Here is a 21,158-nt window from a genome sequence, read left to right as displayed (position 1 = left end):
GTGGGTAAGAACCTCACTTCTTCAGATGCAAGACTATTGCATCTGAAGAAGTGAGGTTCTTACCCACGAAAGCTTATGCTCCCAGTACTTCTGTTAGTCTCAAAGGTGCCACAGGACCCTCTGTTGCTTTCTACATTAGGTGTTTGTACTGGTGTCCCTAGATCTAACATGGACAAGACCCAAGTACTATTTTGGGGTGGAGGAGTGAGTTCCCAAGCTGAGAAGTCCTTGCAGAGAATACTCTGCCAGCTGCCTCCTACCCTATATGAGTGGTACCTCAGCTGACAGGAACTGAGTCAGAATGGCATGTGGAGAAAGGCAATCTTTCAGATAAAGAAGTCCCATGTCATTTAGAGCCTTATAAGTCAAAACTATCCCCTGTAGTGGAATAGTTACTCACTAGTGTATATAATGCTCAGGCAAAAATTTAAAGAAAAGTGACTTGAGGTCCTGGTGGGTGTCCTGGAGGGTGGAGCCCTATGTTGAGCCACACAGCAGGTGCAGCTAGGGGAATGGTAGTGAAAACGCACGTGCAGCTAGGGGAATGGTAGTGAAAACGCACGTGCAGCTAGGGGAATGGTAGTGAAAACGTCTCTCACACTGCCTTAAAAGGCTGCTTCTAAGGGTGAGTCTCCATGGGGTGTTTCACCCAGGTCCTCTGCTGAGAGAGCCAACAAGGGGGCCAGCATCTGTACACTATATCTGAATGCTCTCCAACCTGTGTGTCAGCTTCTTGGTGAGGTTTGAGCAGAGGCTCTTGGTTTGTCCCGTTCCTGTTTTGCCCATTCCTCAATTGTAAGCTTGCAGCAGACTCTGAGGGGTGTTAGTGTTGTGAAAGGTAACCCCAGTTTACTGGTCCGAAGATTCTGTGGGAATGAGAAGTCTGTTTGCATATGGACACTGTGCTTTCCAGGCCTATCGGGTTGCCTAACTTGGTAAGCAGGGCTGCAGAACATCTAATTAGGCGGAACTACTCTCCAGAGGGCTTGGCTTGCAGAAAATTAGTTTTCATATTTTTTGCCTGATGTTTATTAAATGTCCTCCTGCTTTTCTCCCCTCTGCAGTTTTCATCTGTAGTTTCATGGTGGCAGCACCTATATTTGGTTACCTTGGTGACCGCTTCAATAGGAAGATCATTCTCAGCTGCGGGATCTTTTTCTGGTCAGCTATCACCTTTTCAAGCTCCTTCATCACTGAGCAGGTAAGATCTGCGTGGGGTCCGGGAATATAAGCAAAGGAATTCTGCAAAGTGTACTGAATATAACTGGATCCTGTTCCAAACTCCCCACCACAGTGTATATGGATATGAGATGCCCCGTAGATGCCACAAAGGGTATTGTGTAATAAAGTATATAATGTTTGTGGTCACATGTCTCTTTGAAAATGAAGTGTGTTCTTCCCTGGTCCTGTGAATCACATAAACATCCTAGGGGAAGCACATATAGACACATGTTCAAATTGATGTGTAGGCTTTATTTTAAGGGAAAGTTTACAGAAATAAAAAACTATCCATAATCAAATATTGGTTCATTTGCCCCCTCTTTGCACAAACAATGGCAAATTATCATTAACTCGGCTTGAACAGATTATATAGAATGGCAAAATGCTGGGCAGATGGAGTTTAGACACAGATTTTGAATAACCACCCTGGCTCAGTTTCCCTGAAAGGCAGTGAAGGTGAATGATAGGACTTAGATTAATACAGCGTCAGCTCCTTTCTCTATTAAATTATCTCTCTGGGGAATTGATGATAGGATCCTCCGGCTCACCTAATTTTGGAAAGTCAAAGATAGCTTTTGATACATTTCACAATGCTCCCTGTTTCAGCCTACAGTAAATGAGGCCATGTCAGTCTGTTTGTTTTCTTGCCTGTCAAGGATACTGCAAAACAACAAAGGCTTGGGAGTGCTTGAGAAAAGAACCCTTTCATTTAAATTATACCACAGAGGAAGCTTAATTGTTGCAGGTGGCAGCATTCCTGGAGAGATAAATCACAGCTAGGGGAGCCGCAGACGGATTTCCCTAGGGACCAGCCATTCATCCTCTCTGTTCAACTGCATTCCAGAGGTTGCAGTGCTGTGGTCACACCCTGAGGATGACAGGCATGCTGTGCTGTTTCTAATACAGGGGTTGCCACATCCGTGGAAGTGGTGGAAGTCACACCTGTGATTTGCTCACCTTAACATCCACTTGGAAAGGACGGTATTTCTAAGCCCCCATAAATCATAGGGCCAAGTGTAGAAGCCTTTAGGATAACGTCTACACTGCAAAGAACCCCCTTTTCTTCCCCCCCCCCCCCCCCCCCCCCATGGCGCCACATCTCAGAGCCCAGGCGGCTCGGTCTGCAGGGTTAAAAATAGCAGTTTAGGTGTCCCGCTCATGCTGGAGGCTAGGCTCCCAAGACCTTCGCCCCCCCCCCCACACACACACCCAGTGTCAGAACCTGGCCTCCAGTTTGGGCAGGAACATCTATGCTGCGATTTTGAGTCCAGCAGCCCAAACGTCCGGTTTCTTTTGGTTTTCTTTCGAAACATGCTGTGAAAGCAACTGTGGTTATAGCAAAAAGGTAGTTATCGTTGTCGCCCCTTCGTTGTAAGCCAAAAAGGACATGGCAACAGCGTTAAGCCATTATACCCTTCATGAAGAGCCAACAGGCGAAAGGCTTTCCTGCCTGCAAACAGGTTGCACTCGGCACTCATTCACCTAAAGTTTCTAATCAAGTGTCTTGAGTGGGCTTCATAACCCATAGTCCAGAGGATTGGAGTCAGATAAATTAAGCACTGGACTGGAGTTGTATATACTTGGGAGTGGAGTTTCAGTTCATGGGATTTGGGTCATTCCACTGCATTTGTCAGACTAGCTTCAAAGATGGATTACTACAGATGCTCCTCAAAGAGTGACCAGTAGCTCAGTGTGGATGTGGGATTATTGTTAGTCTAAGACAGAGTGAGTGCTGCCGTAAAACAAGGATACAACTCTAAACGTTAAGTAACAGGAGCAGGAAATACCCTGAGCTGCATGTGTTCCGTGTGCAGACTCATTCATTCTGGATTGCAGTCACCATTAGATCTGGGCCCAAACAAAAACCCTGGATCCAAACAACCCCAAATTCTGGAAAAGTTCTGAGTCATCTCTGATTCCCTGCCCAAACTCCACTGTGATCTTCAGCTTTACCATAAGCCTTTCTTGTAAGCCAGGAGAGCCACCTCCAGCATAGACTCTACAGCCAGTGGGAGGCAGGGCCGGCTCCAGGCACCAGCTTCTCAAGCAGGTGCTTGGGGCAGCCGCTCCGGAGAGGGGCGGCAGGTGCAGGTATTCGGCAGCAATTCGGCGGACGGTCCCTCACTCCGGCTCGGAGTGAAGGACTTCCCGCCGAATTGCCGCCGCAGATCACGATCGCGGCTTTTTTGTTTTGTTTTGGCTGCTTGGGGCGGCCAAAACCCTGGAGCTGGCCCTGGTGGGAGGACATTCTTTAAACCAGTATATCTGAGGGCTGCAGCAACAGGACAGAGATCCTGGGTCATACTGAAAACAGTCCTGCTGCCACTTCACTCCCCTGGCAGGAGGTCTGAAATTTAACAGGTGAGTCACACCAGCTTGCACAAGGTGACTCTTTGAAATAGCAATGATAAGAGGTCCGAGAAGAGTATGTGGAGTTCTTATTTATACAGTAACTTCCCAGCTTATGATCATTGGCTTCTAACATTAGCTTAAGGAGAAAACACTGGAGGCTTTTAAAGAAGGGAGAGAAGTGCGAGTGGGATGGGATGGTGGTTTAAAATATGAAGATCCCTTCACTGGTTTAAATACAAGCAGCAGTGAATATACTGTGAGCAGAGGAGATTGCCCACGTTCATGTTGACGTGAAAACACCCGTCGAGAAGCAGCAAGTTGGCACAGCCTGAGCCCGTAGAAATACGGCATAGAAAATTCCTTTATGTGGTGACAACAGAAATACTGAAGTAGGCAAGAAACAATAGCCATTCAGTGAAAATAGCAAACTGCCTTTCTCTGTTCGGCAAGTGTCGACTGCATGGTGCATGCTACCACAATGTCATGAATAACACTACTAAGCACCCATCCCTATGGTTACATAGTCTTTACCATGTTAACTGTAAATACAAGGGGCCTGCCTTTCAGAGGTGCCGAGCACCTTACAGCTCCCATGAAAAATGAGGCCACTGGATTGTTAAAGGGCTTTTATGGTGTGCCTCATAAATATTCATTGCTGACTGAAAATTGGACATAAAGGAAGCAGATAACAAGCTTCTTGTATATAGATACATGTTCAAGCCGGCCTCCAGTCTGCCTCCACTTGTGTATGCCCAGAATCAGGGAGTCAAAATGGTGGTTATTTTGGGTTGATTCAGGTTCAGTGTGTTCAGGTTTAGGTCTGATTTATTTATTTATTTTATAAATGGCTCGGTTACCAGTTTCAACTGGTTCAGATCAAATTTCAATCTCAGCGGAAGTAAACTCAAGGAGAGTTGAAACTTAAAATTGAAACTATTTTGCTTTTTGGACATTTATTTATGAACTTTAACTTTACATGAGTTTTCCTAGTGCTTCTGTGTTGTCAAATAAACATAATTATTTTTTTCTATGAACAGTTTGTTTGAGAAAACTGAAATAACATTTTCTAATGTTTGCTCTGTGAGAGGATAAATCTGAATTTGGTGCATGGGCCCCTGGGTCAAGTGGAGGAACTGGAGGGAGGAGCTGTCCCTGGGGCTGGGTGGGAGGAGGGAATCTAAGGGGGAGAAGGGTTGGGGAGCTGGGCTGGACAAGTTATTGTTAACTTCTGGGACCAGGAAGCATTCCACCGCTTCTGTCCTCAGGAGAGTGTCTCAGAGATGGTCCATCTATCTCTGGGTCATCCTGCTGCCTCATGTGGGGTGCAAGCAGCTCCTAAGCTTCCTCTCTCCCTCCCTACTCTTGTGGCTGGCCTTGTTTTCTTCTCATTCTCATCTCAGTGTACCGGGGCAGACCTCTCTGGTAGCCAGCCTGTAACTATTTGTTATTTTTTGTCTTGTTGAAAATAAGATCACCGTAGTGTTCTAAAATATTGCGCTTAAAAATGCTAAACCTTTATTTGAAGCAGTAACCCAACTTTTTTTTCCCCCCAGTTCAGTTCCAGTTGAGGTTCAGCAAGTAGGACAAAAGTAGAGTTCAGGATCGGTACTGGTTTAAGCCGGTTCGGTTTTGGTTCGACTCCCTGCCCAGAATTAAACACGTCTGTACCTGTGTCTGCACTTTGCAGGTGCAAACACCCACTAAAAATTCAAGTCCTTTGTACATGCCCTTTAAGTAGTCCTGTCCCTGTGCACATTCAAGTTATAGCAGTTTCACCTGCAAACCATTTTTGGCATTTTTGGTGAGCGTTTGAGGAAAACCCTTTCAGGGTATTGGTTCAGGCTCAGTAATAAAATGACAACATGCAGACTTAAAAACCTGAGTGAGCTGTCCTGGGGCTCAAAGACAAACCTTTCATTCAGGTGCTTACTGAACACAAGAGGCCCCACAGAGCTCCTCTACCAAAACATGGCTCCAGTCATTATATTTTCATTCCACATGAAGAGGTAAATATTTCTCCAACCCCCTTGCCTGGCACTGTGATCACTGATTAATGGCAAAAGTCAGTCTTCTTTTTGGATAGTGTTTTGATTCATTAGATGTCTGATTGCCCTATATATATCTGGGGCGGATCCTCCCTGGGCTGCCTTGCCTTATGATGTTTCATCAGGAGGCCATAGAAACCTGTGATTGCTCCATTGTTCTCTTTCTAAATAACTTGAGTTGAAGCCACTTAGTTATCAGGAGTAATCAGACTGTGCTGGATCTTCTGAGTGTTTGGATGTGGCCGCTGGGACCCCGACTGTCTCTGTTAGTCAGACTAAGAGCTCTCATGGTTGCCTCATTTGTCCAGAGTTCTGTCTCTGCGGAAGGCTTGAAGAGTTGTATTTTCCCCCCCTCTCATGCTGGCCTCCCACATCTCCCTTCACAGCTCTCTGGTGGGCAGACAGCTACGATTTCTTAAAGTGAGGAGGTGCATAGGCGTGGAAAGCTTGCGAAGTGCTCTCAGTATTTTACTGTGCTGTGATGTTTTCCATACACATGGCTTGAGTAAAGCTCACCTCTCCTTAATGGTGACTGTACTTCAGAGATGGGCAAAATGATCCCAGTGGAGGGTGTGTGTAGTTAAGCATTTGGGGCTCCTTCAGGATGAAAGGGGATTATGTATCAACGAGGCTCAAACCAGATTAGGCTGTGACAATGCTGGTTGACCAGGGAACAAGCTAGAACACCTGGAGGAGCAAACTTCAGGTCAATTGATTCGAGGGTTGTTTGCCTGCCTTTTGTTACATAGTTTAGCAAACAAGAAGGATTTGCTGGATCACATCTGCTTCTTGAGGCTCAGGTAGCACAAGGGCCGCGAATTCTTTTTATAATCTGTGCCTGGCCCTGAGGCTGTGGACTGCTCTTCCGATCGGAGGCCCAAACTGTTTTTGACTTGGCAGAAAATAACGGGCTATTTTCAGAGGTGATGTCAGTTTGGAGCTGGTGTGAGTTGCACATCGTTAAGTCTGTGTGAATTAAATGCTAAGGGAAGAGGAGGTTGGAGCAGGAAGAGCAACCAACAGAGGACTATGAGATAAAGCAAGGAGGTCTTGAATCTTCCAGCCTCTAACACCCTCCTGTTGGTTGGTTCAGTGCTTAAATGCTCTTGTGGTGTAGTAGGGCAGATGCTATAAAAATATCTAAGACAGAATCAACCCAGCTTCTTCTCCCTCTGCAGGTAAATTACACTAACTTACTGATAGGTACCTTCGTTGCGTGTGTTCACTCTGAAATTGGCCCTGAAAAAAGGGAAGGAACAAACCCCTGTGGAACAAAATGTCAGCCAAAGCAAAAATCCGTCTGTGTTCAGTGCTTCATAAAATCATGGCTTTGAAACATGCCTGCCTTACTTTGGGTCCTTTTAGTTCAAGGGGAGATGAAAGAGAGACAGAAAATTATTCAGTGGAAAAAAATAAAACTGAGGTTCCTTGGAAGCAAAGAAAAATCTCAAGCCCTCTACAGCATTCTGGCATGTGTTGCCTCATAAAATATATACCTAATGTGTGTTAGGTACTATTGAGTAAAATAAATCCTCAGATTTAAAAGCAGAAACAAGCAAAACTAAGAGCGCTAAGCCATTTTTTGTATGTCTAAAGGGGACTGGATGTTTTCACTGAAGTCTCATTGAATTGATGGAATGGTTGTGTACCATTGTATCCAAGCTGAAGTCTGTTGCAGAGGGCAGGCGAGAGAGATCCCTAATGCAGCTTCGTATCTGGAGTCTGGGAGCTGTGGCTATGCTGTGCCTGGTCCCCTGAGGAGCATTAGATCCTTGTCAGTTTGCACAGCTGTTAAATGGATCTGTGCTCAAAGTAATTCAGGTGCTAATGGACGAGGGCTGTAAATTGGCTCTGCAGTATTTTGGTAGCCACAGCTTGGTGTTCGAGCCTGGCAGGGATGAGCCTATGATAAGAAATGTCTGTTTAGAGCTTAACTGCTCACGGGAAAGGTAAAATCTACTACTCACCTTACCCACCCCATAGAAAGAGTCCTGTCTAAATACTTTCTGCTGGGAAGAGATGGTTTCTTTCCTCCAGAGGGGAACTTTCTGGTAGCTGTCATGGATATGATGGTTCATCTACAATTAATACCCCAAACTCTCTCTCAAATGAAACCCTGTCCTATTGAGCTGGAGTTCTCTCTTCACTTTCCTGGCTGCCTCTTGACTACTTGGTGCCAGCTAGGACTAGACCCAGATGTGCCAAAATCAGAGCCTGTCTTGCATATTTTTACAGGAAGTGTGAGAATTCCTGAAGGAACCAGAGAGTGCCATTTTCTTCAGTTCCGCTAGGTGGCTGCCACTCACTCCTCTCCCCCACTGCTACACCTTCTGTCCTCTTCCTTTTTTAAAAGGTGGGAGAAGAGGCTCACATTTACTTCTGTCGCTTCCAGGCACAGAGGTTTGGCTGGGGCCAACTCCTCTAGGACTGGCTCTGGCTAGAATACCACAAGCTAAGCTGGGCTTGGGAGGTTTGCACAAATAAGTGTGGCTGACCTTTGAGTAATTACCGTGATACATCCCATTTTGACCAGGATAGTCCCTTCTTTAAGCCCTGTCCCAGCCGTCTCGACTTTTTTCCCAAAAGTAGGCGTTTGCCCCGTTTCCTTTTGTTGATGTAATCAGTTGGCAAGAGCAAACAGGAGAAATGTCCACTTTGGTCAAAATGTGGAGTGCTGGCGGGGGAGGAGTGGGCCAAGAGGCAAGCAAGCAATGACAGCCTCATGCGGGAGCGAGAGGACCAGACAGGGCTGGAGCAAACAGTGACGGCCTTGTGCAGCGACAACCTTGCACAAGTGTCAGGGAGGGCCTGGGCGACCCCAGCCCCACAGGGGGAGAGGACTCGAGCCAGACCTGCGCAGTGTCCCATTTTCCCTTTGGGAAATACGGTCACCCTATCTTTGGGCACTTACCCCACTGCACCTCTCAACTTTCTAGGTGGGGGAAAGAAGCAAGAGTTACCACAGGGATGAAGTGGTTAGAGTTGACGGATGCAGGAGAGCACTGCCGACCTCTGAGCCATACAGGTGTGTCTCACCCATCCTATGCTCCTTTTCTACCCCTTACTGGCCCCAGTGGTTACAATAGATGGAAAGGGGAAGGGAACCCTCACAGCACCAATCCAGGAGGAGGGAGAGCTGTGAGGGAGCACTGTTTGCCCAAGTTGGGGAGAGGGAGGGGCAGCCCCCCTTTGCTTTTAGCAAGGGAGGAGTTGTGTTCTCGCCTCACCGTACCCCCTTGTCCGTGCATTCGGGAGCATGTGATGCATTCCAAGACGTGACAGCTGGTGATGAAGGTGTCTCGAGTGCAGCTGTAGCTCCAAAGCCCTGAATTTCCACCTCACGTGACAGCGGAGTTCATTGGAAGGTGAGCTCATTTCTGCTACAAAAAATAAAGTAGACAAAATTATCAAAAAGAATATCCCTATCAATTGTTATCAAGTAACAGTTCCCATCTCTGCTGTCTCTCCTGAACAGCACTGGCTCTCCTCTCCCCTCCAGGGGCCTGGAGCACTTTATGGGAGCCTGACTGCCTGCTCAGAATATCAGCTCCCTGGTTGGTAGAGGCAGAACGGCACCATGTCCTACTGAAACCTTTGAAATAACTCTGAATGGATTTTACTCCATGTACAATACTGTTCTGTTCGTAACAATGCATCTGCTGCCCTCGCCCTCTGCTCTCTGTTCTTGGGTTCATTAGCTTGTCTAATATCCTGGGATGCGGAAACTAACGTCGTGGATGCTGAAATCAGAGGAGATGTCTCTATCGTTCAGTATCACTGTAAGCATAACTCATGCACGCTGCTGCAAAGGCTTCCATTGCCGCTGCCAGCTCATGGTAATGAAGACAGCAGCCAGCACTGAGACATCAGGATTGCTAATCAGAGCTCAAGCATCCTTCTGGGTGAGCCTGACAGAAAGAACACTGCTAGAGGAGACTTGCGCACGCCCTGGGCTGGATCTGAGAGTCCTTTTTCTGGCAAACTCTCGTTAACTTCAACAGGCCTGCATGAGGGCTGATTAAAAACTGAGCAGGGACCCGAGGAGGTGGCTCTGTGAATGTGCATGCGTGTGCATGCATCTCCCCTCTCTGTTTAGGAAGATGTTGAATGTTTAGGCTATTGAAAAATGTTTGGCACACGTAAAGGACATCCCCATGAAGTCTGTGCATTGTTGGCCTGATCCAGCTACCATGGAAATCAGTGAGACTTTTTCTACTGTCTTTCATGGGAGTTGTTGGATCAGAACCTGTCTCTCTAAATGGACATGGTTATATTTGATTATTCTTTATTTATTATTTGTATCTTTGTAGCAGCTAGAGGCTCCAACTGAAATTGTGGGATCCTGTTGTGCTAGGCAATGTACGTACACAACAGAAAGACAGACCCTGCCCTGAAGAGCTTTGCAGTCTTAAGTATCTTTGTCCCATTCTGTGAATAAATAAATCCCTGTGCATGTCCCTGTATGTGTTTCTATTAGTTGAACAATGGGAAAGCTAGCCAGTCAGTTCCAGTTACAGAAAGGGTGGCTGACGTTTAAAGGAGCAAAAATCATTCCATCTCAGCTCTTAAGCTGTCTGGTGGGGCAAAGACCTCTAGACTTGATTGAGCTATTCAATGGGGAAGCTCGGTGTGGGTGGGTGGGTGTGTTTGTGTTGAATTCATTGCCAACCAGGATACATTTTTAAAGCGGTCTCTATTTTTGTGAGACCTATAACATCAGTGTTTTGTGTGTCCTGCTGCAGCCGTTGTGGATTCTCAGAGCTGTGCTTGATGGTGCACAACCCGAGATGTCATATTGCATAGGGTGCTGGAGTGTCTGTCAGTCCTATCTCCTTGAATGTTTACTAAGTGCTAGGGAGTGCTTTATAAATAATTTTGATCATTGTTCATTTCAGCCCCGTTCAAAAAATTAAGGGGATAGATGGGAGGAAGGGGGAAATGTTCCTTAAATTAAACAGGACTGAATTGGTAAGTAAAGAAATGCTTGTAAGCGTCTAAATGCATGTTACAGGGGAGAGTGAGTAAATATAAAATGCCCATAAACCTCATGGGGCCCTTTTAATGATGGTGATGAGACAGATGCACGCCTTCCCAGCATGCAACATTTTGTTATCGATGGCATTGCATGCTGCATTTCAACACTGTGGAAGCCTGACTTGGCCAAATGAGTTTGGAAGGGAAAGAAGTTTGCTAGACTGTGATGGCCTTGCAGCGCCATGTGATCCTGTTCATAAGCTTTCTGGAGAAGTAAATGGGATTTGGATACGGAGTGTGTGACGTGGTGGAGTGTACAATGTCTCTCACCATTTGAGCCCATCTGTCCAGTGGTCTTATCTGTTAACTTTTAGCATGTCCTATGAAGCTTCAGGAGAAGGCATTAAACTTCAGTAGTTGTGGTCCTAGGTTGAGAAGATCAAGTGAAATGGAAGCCAGTTGTCTGAGGTGGGGATAAGAGCAGGTGGGTTCTTAACTGCAGGATGCCAGGACTAGGTTGGGAAAGGAGCTTACTGCAGGTGTCCTATGAAACAAAATGATGATACAACAATGATATCATGTCATCTCGGTGTTTGTCTTTATTGTGAAATAAGGTTACTCATGTATTGTTACATTGCCATGGAAAAAGGTTAGGCCTCTTTAATGGTCAATCCAGTTGGTAGGATAGGCCCATGAAAAATTTTGACTATCTGATAGCCTGGCTTTTGTTACCTGAAAATATCTGAAATGTGAAGGCAAAGTCTCCAAGACTCCAGATAGGTTAGAAATGGGGGAGATGGAGGTCTTCTGCATTAAAACCCAGACCTTCAACAATGGGTGCCTGAAGTCAGGCTTCCAAGGCTGAGACTTTCAAATCTGAATGGAAATTGGACATCCCTTAAGCAGCTTTGAAATTCTCAGCCCTAGGTCTGTATTCAGGTACTGAAATAGGTGCCTGGTTTTTGTAAATGATGAGCACGCAGCAGCTCCTGTTGACTTTGAATAGACTCATGAGCACTATGGGATGCACAGTACCTTTTTTTTTTTTAAGACCTGAATGCTTAATTAGGTGCCTAAATAGAGATTGAGCAATACCTGTAGACACCCATTTGTAAAACATCTTGGACTAAGGTGCAAGTAATGAGGAGGGAACTTCCCACCAAGCTCCTGTCACTGGATATCTTTCTGTACTAACCAGTGGTGTAAATGTGACCAAGTTAGAGGGGATTTTAATCAGCCAGAATCTCAAGCACATTTCCAAATAAAACCCTCCGTATTCAATCAGGTGTGACTGAGCAAGTCACCAGGGAGAGCTAAAGCTATTAACAAGTACTAGGAACAATTAGAGCAGAGGCTAGTGGACTTAGCTTCATCTCCCTCCCTCACTGTTCTATTTAAATACAATTTCTTCCTTTTTCTCCTTGCTGCAATCTTTCCTCTCCTGGTGGGATACTAATAGCAGCCAAACTTTCCCAAAGGGGGGAGTTCTAAAGACAAGTGCGTGATACTGAGAGCTGCTGGGATACTTAAAGCAATCGAAATCGGTTAAAACTGAGGTGTTGGTTTTAGATTATTGAGACTAGAAAAATCAGCCACCGTTTGTTTTAAGGGTAGTTTCTAAAGGCTCAATTGTTAGAGACTGACAGCTCAGTAATCTAGAACAGGTACTGCTCATGTCTGTAACATGCTTATAATATTTAGTAGTCATTTGTTAACCCTTTAGAAATATGCTCTTAAATATAAAGTGTGACTGAAATCTTAGAGCAGGAATAAATTATTGTACGTAAAAGCTGAGCCTGAGGGAGATTTGAATGGGCTTCACCTGCTGGAAAGCAGTGTTCAGAGAGGTCTTTCTGTGCCACTGGCCAGTCCGAGGCACATGGTTCTTCAGAAATACTCAAGCTTCTGGAGTGAGCAGGAGTGAGACTGAAGAGGGGAGTGCAGAGCTGAACACCTCATTACTTAGGGTGCTGAGAATCCTACTCAAGCACAGACCTCTTTAGATGCCCATACTCCAGCTTTGCTCTTTTTTTAGCCAGCTTGGAAGACAAGGAGTGCTGAAAACTACTTTTCTGTAACGTACCTAAGCTTGGAAGTAATGGATTTTTATCAGTACTTCGGTCAACTTCACCAAACCCACCCAAACTGATCAAAAAACAGTTCCTTTCATAATCATTGAAATGTTCAGAAAGGCAAAGTAAGAAAAATGCTGCTTGAGAACTTCTTAGTTTCACGTAAAGATATTTACTTTGTATATTTTGATATGTGATGTTGACAATTTGTGTTTTAATGGGCTTTAAATTTTTGAATCTCAATATCAGCTGTCATTGATTATTATTTGACCCCCTTATTGTTTGACCCCCCCCCCAAATTTCTCACAACTCTGAAAATTTAAATTCATAAAAAATTTAGAAATAAACATTGATATTATCTGTTGAAATTATTTAAAAAAAAATTGAATTTTGCCAAGCCTAAATATACCAGATGGAAACAGAACTGGCAGCTGCAGTGAAAACTTCCCCTAGGCCACTCTGCGAATGTGACTCATGGCTGATAATGAGAGCTGATTTGTAGGGGAGAGAGGGTTGTTTGTAAGTGCATCTGCCACACAAATGACCATCACCCAAGCCTCTGTGTGCCCTGGCAAGTCTAAGACAAAGACATGAATGTTGGTAATTCATAGCTTTGCATCAGTGCTGATAACTCATAGCCTCAGACCCCCCACCCACACCCAACCTGTAACTTTAGGTGGCTTAAGATTGAGTTCTGACACCAGTTGCCAGCCTGCAAGAATAAAGGTCTCACCCTGGCTTCCACCCACCTATGACTCCTTGCAGGGTGACCGCCAACAGCCCTTCTGCTCCTGAGGCCCCGCCCCCTTACCCCACAAATCCATCTCCCTGAGTTCTTAACTACCAGATATTCAGACTTTTCCCTTATGGTTCGTCACACTCGAAGGAGTGAAACCTGTCCCAGTTATCAGTTCACTTTGGGGGATACACGCCATACAGTTTGCACAATAGAAGCCAGCTAGTGGTAAAAAAAATAAACAAAAAGTTTATTTAATAGAAAAATCATAGATTCAGAGATGAAAGAGTAAGGAAAAGCAAACATGTACATTTTACACAGAAAATAAACATGAAGATGCATCCTCAGGCTTTATACTTCTATATTCGCTAAATTCCCTTTTCTTATACAAGTTACCTGTTGCCTCTGAACAAGTTCCTAGCATGCCCTCAGTCCTAGAGGGGAGCCAGTCTTTCATGGACAGCACCCTTCTAACAGGCTGGCCCTCAGTTTCTGGCTCATCTTAGTGGCTCATTCAGACTTTGGCATCTGTGCTGGCATTCCCAACAAGGGGGCTAGGTGCTGCTTTTTGAGGTAGTTTGTATGGCATGGACACGTCTTCTTGAGGAGCTGGACAAAGATCTCCCAGTTCATGGACCCCGAAATGTCCATCAGATGATATAAAAATTTGATCCCTATGGGCCTGGACTGTACCTGTTCTACAGAAGACCGCATTCTCCAAGATTGTTAACAGAGCAACTTTAATCATCACTAAATATTTTCCCTTCTTCATCTCCCCCAAAATGTTTTTGTTAATTAATTTGGCAACGCACGAAATTGTAGGGTAGAGCACTCTTGTGGGCAGGTGTATATTAAAGTTGAGGCACGTATCATTGGCATTCCAAATCTAGATATGGATCCAGAATGTTCTGGGATGTTTGGATCCAGGATTTTTGTTGTATTCATTATTCAGTTATGGATTTTCAACAGCTGCAAAAGTTTTTGTGGGGTTCAGATTAGGAATTTATCGTTAGGGCCATCTCTTCCACCGTAAGCAACGACTGTCACTCCACCATGTCTCTGAAAATAACTTGCAGCTGTCTCCAGTATCTACTCATCTTTCTCCGAGGGAGAATGTCCATGTGCAATTTGGAAACCCACAGGTTCTTAAACATGATTCCGTCTTTGCTGGGAAGTTTAAAGAAATATGTCACCTGCATTTGTCATGCCATTTCATTGCTCGCTTCTCCTAGGGAGTGTCTATTCATGAGCTAAAATTTGAACTGTGTGTTTAGAGCTGCCAAGCCTATTAGTCACAGTACCGATACTACCGAAGCACATTGCTCTTCTGGTTTGCATCATGATTTTGGAACACCTTTGCATACCTGCGGCGAAAGGTGTGGTGTGTCAACTTTAATCATTAGAACCTAACACAGTGCGGATATGTTTGGGAAAGCTGTTAATGGAGGTCAGCCGAAAGTGTTATTCATCTGGTCAGAAAATACTGGTCTTGTTTGACTCCTCATACTGAATTATGCCTCATGTATATAATAATAACGCCATGTTTAGCAACTCTCCGCAGTCCACACCCTAGTTTAATGGAGCTGAGTCTCCTTTAAGGAAATTAAATATGGGATCTTTAGGAGGTCAACTCTGTGGGTTTGTCTAGAGAGAAGAAAATTTTCACATGGTGCAATTGATGTAGCTATACTGTTGCAATCCTGTGTTGTGGACAATGTTGCACCAGTGCAAAACATGGATTGCACACGTGCAGTGTATCTATACTAGGGATTTGCACTGGTGCAGCCACTCCAATGTAGTTAGTGCTTAAAGTGGGCTAGGACACAGCAAATAAAATTTCTCAAGCTCTGGCCAGGTTGCTGAGGGGCAGGGGCACACGTTTCAGCCCTGGTTGCTTTCCCCACTGCCCCGCCACCTGGGGTCGAGCAGTCAATCGATCGGAGCTGCTGCGGAGGCAGGCAGAGTTCTCCCCTCCCCCAGTCCCACCCTTAGGGAGGACAGAACAGGCGTGGTGAAGAGGCCTAGAAGTGCAGGAGGAACTGAGTTGAGGCTGGGGTGCAGAATTGATGTGGTGATTGGGGGAGAGGCAGTTGTGATGTTACTTCCATTTCTTTAGGAAATAATAGACACCCCCCGGCCCGGCGCACACACTTTTTTCAGTCCACTTTAAGCACTGAATGTAGTTAGACGGGTGCAAATTTCCCTAATCTGGACAAGCCAATATTTCCTTTGTATTCTGGGATCCTTTACAGCTACTTCACATTCAGATGCTTAATGACCCAGGCTTATGGATCACATGGCTGGTTCTTCGGTTTTATGCATACTTTGGCAGATTATAGATTTATCAGTGGCAACTAATCTTGTACAGAACCGTGGCCTGATTCCTTTTGTTAACTTATTTAAAGAGAGAGAGAAAGAAGTAAGGTCATTATTAGACCTATTAAAACAAACATTACTCACTCAATGGTCTGTGCCACTGGGCTAAATGTGTAATTAGTGGCTTCGTTCAAACACAATTAAAGGCAGTCACATGTACTGCTTAGTCAAAGGACGTCCTGGCCTACTGAATTCTGATGTGTTGTGTGAGATCAGGAATAAAAACAGTAAGAAGATGTTAATGTAAACCTGTTGAGGTGCGCTAGAGAAAATTGCAATGCCTTGTTGCCTTTTAAATATTTTAGAGTCCAATAATGAAGCCCTTACTGTTTGCATTGTGTGTTGTGCCTGTTTAAGAACTGAGTAAGGATTCAATTCGGTCTCTAGTTTTTAACAGGATCGTAGGGATTGGCAGAATGGATCAGTCCAGGGACCTCTTAGCCCAGTGTCCCCTCTCCATCAGTTTCTCCATCAGTCCAGCTGAAGGTGCAAGAAACCCAGCAGTGGGCAGTTACGGGATAGCCTATCCTCAGAGAAAATACCTTGCCAGCCCCTATTAGAGGTTGGCTTATGCCCTGAAGCATAAAGATTTATACTTCTTCCAAAACTTCTTTTTTTTAGTTACGACTATGTACAACCCTGTATTTCCAGCAATGGGATGTGTGAACAGAGCAGTAAAGCCCTGGGAACTTGGAGAAAGGCCACATTTCCCCTTAAAGAGACTGGAAGAGAAGAGCCAGGTCCACAGTTCCTGCTTTGCTGCCATCCACTCTCCTGCCCCTTCCAGGTGGTAAGCCCCGTGGTGACGTGGCTTTCAGGGGAGTGTCCAACAAGAGTGGCAGAGGCACCATTGCTCTACCAGCCTTCATCCTTTCTCCACCGTGTCAGCTTGTGGGGCACCTGAACCCTACCTTGCTGAGGTCCCTTTGTGACATCCTCGCTGAGTAGGGGGGATTCCAGGGGATTATGCCATGCAGATGGGCAGTTCCCTCTCCTGCTGTCTGTACCCCCACTTTGGTGCTGCTAGCGCCGTGGCTGGAATTGTGCTGATATGTCTAGGGCTTGAGAATGCAGCAGATGGAGAGATGTGGATTTGCACGCTGCATTCACTTCTGGGGACTACATCCTCAGGTGCCGGGGGGGTCATTGGCAGACATGATGGGAAGCAATGGAAAACCCATACTCCTGAGTGTGATCATTAACCTTTATTGAAAACAAAGTGTTTGCCTTGCTGGTTCTTAAGTGTCCAAACATTCCATCAAGTTGTCATCACTGATGCAGGGGAAAAAAGTACCAAAACCTTGAGGTTTCTGGTCTTAATTTGTATGCAGATAAAATATGCTTAGGTGCTGAAAGCTGACCCAGGCTTTTAGAATCCCCCAGCAGAGTTAGAAGCGTTTGCACAGGGGAACAAATTACGGAAGAACTACACAGTAATGTTTGAAGGAATACATTTCTTTAATGCATACCAATCCTTAATTGGGAAAGAGTAAAATTCGATTAGCAATTCCCACACTCTGCTACTCGTGCTGTTCTCAGAGGCAGCTTGGTCCAGAGCAGACAGGGTGGCCAGGTTTTGTGTCTCACTGTTCTGCCCGGGCCTCGGGGTGTGACAAAAAGGAAAAGCAGCAGAAAGGAAGGGACTCAACCTAATGGAAACTATCCTACCCACCCATAGGGAAGAGATGTGCAGGTTTGAGGTCAGAATAGATTATCACAGTGGTCCTTTCTGGCCTTTGAAACTATGAATATACATGTATGGTACGTCTCTTTATATATATTACATCTGTGGACTTCCTACTAGTTCACTATATGACTGTGGCCTCCCCATAAGAGTTTGGGGATGATTGTTTTCGTTTGGGTTTTTTTTGTCTGTGTGGACAGAAGAAAATGTCTCCTTCTTTGTGAGAGGACCATCCTTTACCCTAGGCACCTAGTGAGCTTTTTCTTTTCACATTGACAAGAAAAATGTTGGAACACGATGGTCCACTGTGTTTTAAACTTGGAAGATTAGGCTTTGGTTCATACAGCGAAATGACTTATTGAGTAATGTTATCACTGAGGTACTTAGATGATAGGTGCTATCGAAATACCTTGGAGAGGTCTCTCAGTAATATAAATCATGTTTAATCCGGGGGTTGAGTACTTAGGATATGACTGTAAATAATGCCCTGATCTGATTTAATAGTGTTATATCTTCTGCCTAGCTGCTACATCTGGTCAGGTGCTTTTGTCCATTGCCTTGAAGATTCCTTCTGTGAAATGCAGCACTGCTTACATCTGTATATGCTGTTTTTCTCTTCCACGAGTCTTATGTTGATCACCATCGATAGTCAGAAACTCATCACTCAGGCCTGGTCTACACCTAAAATTTAGGTCAACCTAGTTACATCGCTTCGGATTGTGGAAAATTTTGCACCTCTTGCAACGTAGTTAAGTTGACTTAACCCCTACTGTAGATGCAGTTAAGTTAATGGAAGAATTCCCTTCCATCAGTGTAGGAAGCATCTACGCTACAGTGGCACAGCTGCAGGGCCATAGCCGTGCTGTTGTAGTGTAGACATACCTTCAGACTCCCAAAGCATGAGAGAGAGAGAGTGGCAGAAATTCTGGAAAGGGGATTGGGCGCTCTGTGTGTGAGAATGAGCCCTGATGTGAATCGGCTACCAGGGGCTGCAGGTGTTTTCAGTGCACTAGGACTCCCAACATTATCAATACCGGTGTTAGCAACGGGGGGAAAGCTTTGCACAGGTTGCGTAGGCAAGGTTTGAGAATTGTACTTGTTGCTGTATCTCTCTGATGGTATTTTCATATAGATAAAGTTTTAGAAAGGTCCTATATGTCAACAAGTTTGCCACTTTCCTGTCATGGTTGACATTTCATATTTACTGGTTATTGGTCTGGAACTGAGCCTCTTTATCCCCATCTCCATCACATGTTGGGATCCATATCTGAAGCACAGTTGGTTTTGATTTTGCAACACCAGAAACCAACGGATGAACGTGTGCAAACCAAAACCAGCCTTCAGTTTTGCCCAGTTCTAATCCTGCCTCACTAATGAATTCAGCATGTATATGAATAATGCCGCTTATCCCAACCGCATTGGCTACCAGTGTGCCAATCACAGGCAGTGCATCTCCACAGCATTCCTGAATGGTTTAGCATTGGGCAATGGACATAATGTAACTGGTTTGAGTCATGATGTTGCCCTTTCTGCAGGCACCCACGCGCATCTGTTGAGTATGACGGGGCTAGAGAAGACATTTAATTATACCTGTAATTGCAAATACCCAGCAAGTTATAATTACGTTCAGAAAATGCATACCAAGGTAGAACTGGCATCCAAATAAGAGGTTGATGATGGCTGTGCAAAGCACTGCTAGTGTGTTTAGAGGAAGCACTAAAATTGTCTACCAGCAGATGTATATGTGGTAAAGCAGGTGCTTCAGCGCCCACGTTTTACTGCTCAACTCAGCAAGGACTCTGTATTGTTAGAGTAGGGAACTTGGAAATCAAGAGGCCTGAGTTCCCATCCCAGAACTGCTTTAGACTTGTGTCACCAATCAATAATACATACCTTTGCAAAGTGCTTTTTCATTTGAGGGACGAGTGCAATCCATACGCTCCAACTCTCCCAAGTGACCTACTGGATAACAAAAGTGACTGTATATGGGGGCCTGTAAGGGTTAGATTTTTAAAGTTTGGCTTCCCCCAGCCCTTTTCTTTGTCCTTAGTCTGCAGCTGCAATTAATTGCTGTTGCATTTCTACACCTGCAGTTTTTTCTGAGTGCAGCTCATGTTGCTTTGATGTCTAAGTATGGGTTGTACTAGTGCATCAGGTAGTTAGACATCAAAGTGGCATGAACTTTGCTTGCAAACAGTTGCAACCAGAAAGCTGCAAGCATACAGAGAACGTGTTCTGTTAGTTCCCTGATGTCTGTGGAAAATTCCTTTTCCTTTTCCATGCTGGCTTGTGTTAGATTTCAGTTTGTTGCATCTCACATTGTTCTAACATATTCTGTCTGTATGGAGTCTCTGTTCACTTCCACTGCTTGCAGAGAGTGCACTTGTTTCCAAGTGATTTCTGTCGCTGGCTTTATGTTTGTGCAACATGTACAATTGCCTGGGATGTCCCTGAATCCCCCGTTGTTATGGATAAGCAGCACACTCACTGCTTTATAAGCAGACCAAGGCCGGGTCTACACTACAGACCTATATCAGTATAACTAAGTCACTCGGGGGTGTGAAAAATCCACACCCTTGAGCGATGGAATTATGCCGACCTAGCCCTGTGTAGACAGTGCTATGTCAATTCTCCTGTCCACATAGCTACCGCTTCCTGGGGAGGTGGATTATCTATGCCAACTGGAGAAGCTCTTCCATACTTTTTGAAGAGTCTTAAAAGTTGCACCAGGATTGACTTTTCAGCCCAGTGCTCTGTGGCAACTTGGATAACGAGTATTTATACTCAGCATTTAAGACCTCCAAATATGAGCGTCATTATCAGCTCAGCTCCCCGCAAACCTTCCTCTAGGGTTGCTCTGTCTATATCCATAAACCTCCTATGGTTGAGCCTCCCCCTGAGAGTGAAATGAGAATCTCCTGCTTCCCATTCTTTAACCATATTAGCTGCCAATGTATCCTTCATAGCCAGAAGGCTTGGAACATCTTCTGGAATGCAAATTAGGGCAAGGGTTTATTATTACAGTTATTTTTTAAAATATGTGTAAACCACTACAGAAATATGGCACTGACCTTTCCCCTGGGAATACAAACATAAGGAGCTGTGGTAAGAGTGACAGCGGGATGAGGGGGGTAAGTGTTATCCACTGGTCACATGGGCTTGCATTTCCCTGCTGGACTGTTTCATTATCAACCATTTTGATGACTGATTAATTTTTTCTTATTACTTCCCTCAGTATTTCTGGCTCCTCGTCCTCTCACGAGGTTTGGTTGGCATCGGTGAAGCCAGTTATTCCACCATCGCTCCCACCATCATAGGAGACCTTTTCACCAAAAACACCAGAACCCTCATGCTGTCTGTCTTCTACTTTGCAATCCCTCTTGGCAGGTAACCAGTCCACTGCAGTTCTCTTAAATTACCATACATCTGAAGCGGCTGACAAGAAAGACACATTTTCTTAGATTTGAATTGTTTTGTAAGGGAAAAGTTTGCAGGTTGATGGCTAGCATAGGGGCGGCTTAGAAGATATGGGTTCTGGTACCTGTTTTGCCACTGATTCATGTGCAAGTTTAAGACCTTTGCATGGAATAAATGTGAGGTATTACTAATTAACAGAGCTGGATGAAAACAGAAAATAACTATTTAGCATATACATTTTTGGAATAAAAACAATATTACTCGTACAACTGATGAATAAT

The 21,158-nt window shown here is 44.8% G+C and overlaps 1 protein-coding gene across 2 annotated transcripts in view; it reads left to right on the top strand.

The window, feature by feature from the left end:
* SPNS2 (sphingolipid transporter 2) overlaps positions 1-21,158 on the top strand; it is a 154,954-nt gene that overhangs the window by 80,484 nt on the left and 53,312 nt on the right. For both annotated transcript variants that reach the window (XM_034752232.1, XM_034752231.1), the window contains exons 3-4: positions 1,065-1,201; positions 20,696-20,847. In XM_034752232.1, the coding sequence (XP_034608123.1) occupies positions 1,065-1,201; positions 20,696-20,847 (289 nt within the window). The remainder of the gene's footprint in view (positions 1-1,064; positions 1,202-20,695; positions 20,848-21,158) is intronic.

The sequence above is a fragment of the Trachemys scripta genome, chromosome 18 (genome assembly GCF_013100865.1).
Source record: "Trachemys scripta elegans isolate TJP31775 chromosome 18, CAS_Tse_1.0, whole genome shotgun sequence".
Taxonomy (NCBI): domain Eukaryota; kingdom Metazoa; phylum Chordata; order Testudines; family Emydidae; genus Trachemys; species Trachemys scripta.
This window is presented reverse-complemented; position numbering and strand designations above follow the sequence as displayed.